Consider the following 4,745-nt stretch of genomic DNA (forward strand, 5'->3'; position numbering starts at 1 on the left):
TTGGGCACATGGCTAGAGAATGTAGGAGAGTGCCTCCATATAAACAGAGACAAGGCAATAGAAAGCAACATCATTAGACCAGATAGAACAAGAGGAGTTTTGAGAGGCAAACACAACAGAAGCACTCACACAAGTCTCAAGTAGTTGGCCAGAGAATGTGGAAAGAAAAAACCACAACAGAGCAGGAGAAGTATATCTCTACCTAGTCATTATCCAAGGAGGTCAGAGATTGCCCTCAAGGGGGGAGGGGAAATGGACATATATATGCAAGGGCTTGCACACTGTAAATTGCATATGATATGTATTCATGGGTCGAGGTAAGCGAGAGCAATATGGATTGCATAAGTGTGTGTTGCCAACAATTTCAAAGGGGAAGATTGTTTAGCAAAGGGTCATCGATGCTGTCATGGTTTCTAACATAGTCAGTTGGCGAACACTCACTGTTATTGATATGTAATAGAAGAGAGGCCAGTGTGAAAAAGATCACAAGTTGCAAGGGAAATGAGAAGAACTGAACACTGCAAGTTTTGTGTCAAAGAAGTGAATTCATGGGTGTTTTGAGCTGTCCTTCATTTGAAATTTGTGGAATCTCAAAACATGATAAATTTATTTTTCTGAAATTGAATTTGATTTCACCCTTGCTCTTTAATGAGTATATGGTTAATTTGATGGGCAAAACAGTTATTTCATGTTGAAAATAAAACACCACCTTTTTTCTTCTTCTCCTGATGGCCTTCCACCACCACCACCCTCTCCCAAAGAAATATAGAGAAATTATACTCGGAAGTTGAACTACCAAATGGATTTCTTATTCTTGAAATATTTTAGATTGATTCAACCAAAACAATTTCAATTTCTTGACCAAGAATCTATTTGTTATTTCATGAAATCAATCTCTAAAATCGAGTTGCAATATTAGGGAGTACTTGCACTCTCAAAGATTGCTCTTAAACGAGGAGGAAGAGCATATTTGTAGCCTCAGGTAACCTCCTCAGTCTCTATACTATGCAGTGGATCAAATCACACAAAAAAAGCGTTGGATTTTGGATAAGAATCAAGTGATTTCTCATTAATGGTTGAAAATAGGATAAAATCTTTTAACCAATGAAGTCTAAAGTAATGTTGCAGTTAATCATGACCCAATGCCTTCCTTGAGGTCCACAAAATGTACTTGGACGGATTTTGGACTTCAAAGAGTTCAAGCAAGGGCTCAGAGCTGATGGATGGAATGAAAACAAAGAGTCCATTTGGTGCCAAATTGAAATTTTAATGTGAAATCTTTTTTGTTTGTCTAGTTCTATTTCAAATAGGGTTGGGCTTGGCGAAGTACAAATTGAGTGATTCAGAAAACCTTTTAAAGCATTTTAAAATTATTTTCAAATATTATGATATGCAGGGATTGTTTTAGACTTTTAGTCAACAGAAATTATTTTTAAAGTCAAGTAACCATATTTTAACTTTTTTCTTTTTTGGTGAATACCATATTTTAACATTATTAACCCTATAGGAGCATTTTGGTTATTTCACCTAAGTGGTCTTCAACATCTTCAAGATTATGTAGAAATCTCTTAAACCTTAAAATAAAACCTTCTCTTGGTCCTTATACAATTGTTCATCATCGTTATGAAGGCCCTCTTGGATGACAAAATGAGGTTTCTACAGTATGCCATTGTTATCTTAGCATGTGGAGGCTTACATCATTTGAATGCTAATCTCATTATGAATGAGAGAAGCCGGATAACATATCAAAGATGAGATTCTTGTTTGGTACTTCAATTTCTCTCGTCATTTAAATAAGTTAGAGAAAAAAAAAACAACTAAGTGAACATGTAAAGGGAGCTTGGGAAGACAATTGGTGCTATACTTGAATGACATGATACCGTATCATCAAGTTTCATTCCTATCCAAGCATCAAGACTCCAATCTAAATCTAACTTCATGTCACCATTGAATTTGGGTCTTAATACTAATCGTTATAAAGATCGATACTGAGTCTTTAATTCTATTGATTGCTCTGATGATTAGATAGATTCTATGGGTTGCCTCCTTTGCTGAATCAGTTCAGATGAATAGACTCCAGCCTTCCTATTAATCCACTGTTGTTCTTATTAATAGAAAGTTACAGAAATAGATAAAACACACATGAATAAAAATACTCATTCATAAACCCTGATATGATTTTACTCATTCCAACTATTTAGTCTTCAACCCAACAATAAGAACACAGATTAGTTTTTATATAAAATCCCCTCATCAACTTTTTCACACACTGCAAACTGACAAGCCACAAAAATGTACTTGAAATTGGCTTAACTTAAAGGGACTGATCCAGAAACTACTAAGGAGTAAAAATGATTTAACTTATAGGGGGGAAAAAAGGCAGAAAGAGCAGAAGGAGACACCCATATCCAGCTTGAAAACCACCTCAATTGTCTTTCAACGATTCTTTTCTAGCTCGCAGAAATGGCAGTCCTTGATCCAAATATTCTGCTTGGATTCAGGCTGAAGATGAAAGCAATTGACATGGAAATAATGGCCGCATGACCTTTTTGAAACAGATGTATTCCCATCTGTATTCCCATCGAGGACATTCTTGTAACAGTATATGCAAATTGTTCTGAAATCTGCAAAACCAAAACAAATATATAAGTTAACTAAAGCATGATCGAAGAAGTAATGCAATCCAAACTAATATTTGAAGAGGATGAAGAGGTTATACCGGTAGGTTGAGGAAGAGGAGGTAATTGCTGATGGCCAACAACATTAATATCATTCTGGTGGCCTTGGGTTGATGAAACTTTACTTTCAATGTTAGGATTGAGAAATGGATAAGCAATATGCTCATTCTTGTGCCCTTGGAATAGGAGATGTCTCACTTCATCTGGACTTAAGGTATCAGCAATGTTTTCAATTAGCTTGAGTTCATCATTGGCTGCATTGGAGATAAGTTTGCAAAAACCATTACTATTATCATATGCTAATTAATAGCTACTACTGTACATGAAGGTTATATAAAATAATCATAGTATCAAACCTTGATGGCACCCTTAAAGAAATTATTGAACACTTTCCTTCCTTAACAAGTATATCTGAAAACCTCTCTCTCTCTAAGCTTATTTGCACGGTTCACTATTTTGAGCCATGTGACAGGATGATGTGGCAATTCTGACCATTAGATAAACAGATTTAGGTTTGGATTGGCGAGGTATTAAATTTCTGAACGGTCTACGTATGCCCACACAGGCACACATCTTCCTATAGTCCCTAGATTTTCAAAGCTTTATTTTGCCACATAGCAATATACATTTGGGGTGAAAATTGACATGTAGGCAGGGGGGCCTTAGGATCTACCCGTCCAGAAAATTTGATCCCCATTTAACATGTGGCAAACTTTTGGACCTTTCAGTTGTCTTATTTGAACGGACTATTCAGGAAACCTTTGTGCAATTTATTGTATCATTGGGGAAATGATCTACACATTGTGGTAGTACACGTCTACTCACACTCACCACCCTGAAACTCTCTATCCTCCTTAACATGTAGATCCTCTATATATTAAGATAATATAGGGAGGGTAAGATCTCTCTCTCTCTCTCTAACACACACAAACACACACACAGAGACAACAATAAACATAGTATTATATATCATTTGACATATTAAGATGTCATAGGCTATTCTTTGCTTACCTGGAGGAGCTTGGCAACTACTGCTACCATGGACAAACACTTTTGACTTACTGAAAGCTGCACCATTAGATCTCTCAGCTGGATGATCAACAGGCAGTGCTTCATGTGACATACTACTGTAAGGGCTTGATGACACACTTCTTCGGCGACGTTTGGAATTGGTATTTGCTGCAGTTGCATAAGCTGAGGAGCTATGGTATTGGACATTAGTAATGTTGCTTCTTTCACCAGTAATATTGTTCTGAGTACGTCTGAGATCAGAAGGACGAATGCATGTTCCAAATGTATTTCCTGATGATGATGATGCATTACCACAACTACTGCCATGTACAAAACTAACAGAGTGACCTGATGATCTTGTTGTAGAGTCATTGATGACTTCTACTCCATCTCTGGCTTGTTCTTTGTTATCTTCTTTTTCCATGTCATCTACACAACAATCACTTTACAGTTTACATTGACCATTGTTAGATTCATCAATATCATTTAAAACATCAAAATTGGGAGAGATTCGAACATATCAAGACGTAAGAAGGAAAAAAAAAATTGGCGTCGTTTGATGGTTGATTCTTGACCTATGAGGCAGACCCATGGGTAAGATCCCCAATTGCGCTAACAAGATCAATTAAAGGATGCAATTTTCTTATTTCCTTATTTAAAACAAGGGAGACGGTCTCTGAGCAAGCGGCATAGGGAACACACCAATGAGTGCCGAAAAAGATCCGTGCATAGGAGCAAAGAGAGAGAGGGTGCACAATGTAAGACTAATTTAGGGCAGAATTAGTCCCAAGCAAACCCATAATAACCAGTTAACAAACCCTAGTAGAAGGGTATGGGCCAACACAAGTTCAGAATAAAGGTATGTGCTGGAACACTGGTTTCAGCCAGTAGAAGGGGCTGATATTAAGGTCGAATTCAAGTCTGAGCCTGCACAATTGATTTCAAGAGACGATAGGAACAGTAGGTCACCAAATTAGAAAGTAGGGGAGTTAGGTGTAAAAACCAAACCAAGCAGAAATTTGGATCCACACTTGGATTGAGTGGAGGTCCTATGGA

At 37.1% G+C, this 4,745-nt stretch overlaps 1 protein-coding gene across 1 annotated transcript; it reads right to left on the minus strand.

Annotated features, from left to right (window-relative positions):
* Positions 1-2,436: 2,436 nt before the first annotated feature.
* On the minus strand, positions 2,437-4,113 carry LOC122654996. The gene is made up of 3 exons (XM_043849249.1): positions 3,690-4,113; positions 2,720-2,932; positions 2,437-2,624 (listed from the first exon to the last, which is right to left on the minus strand). The coding sequence occupies exons 1-3, from the start codon at positions 4,111-4,113 to the stop codon at positions 2,437-2,439; spliced, it is 825 nt and encodes a 274-aa protein (XP_043705184.1).
* Between the last annotated feature and the right edge of the window lie 632 nt (positions 4,114-4,745).

Source organism: Telopea speciosissima, chromosome 3 (assembly GCF_018873765.1).
Source record: "Telopea speciosissima isolate NSW1024214 ecotype Mountain lineage chromosome 3, Tspe_v1, whole genome shotgun sequence".
NCBI lineage: Eukaryota > Viridiplantae > Streptophyta > Magnoliopsida > Proteales > Proteaceae > Telopea > Telopea speciosissima.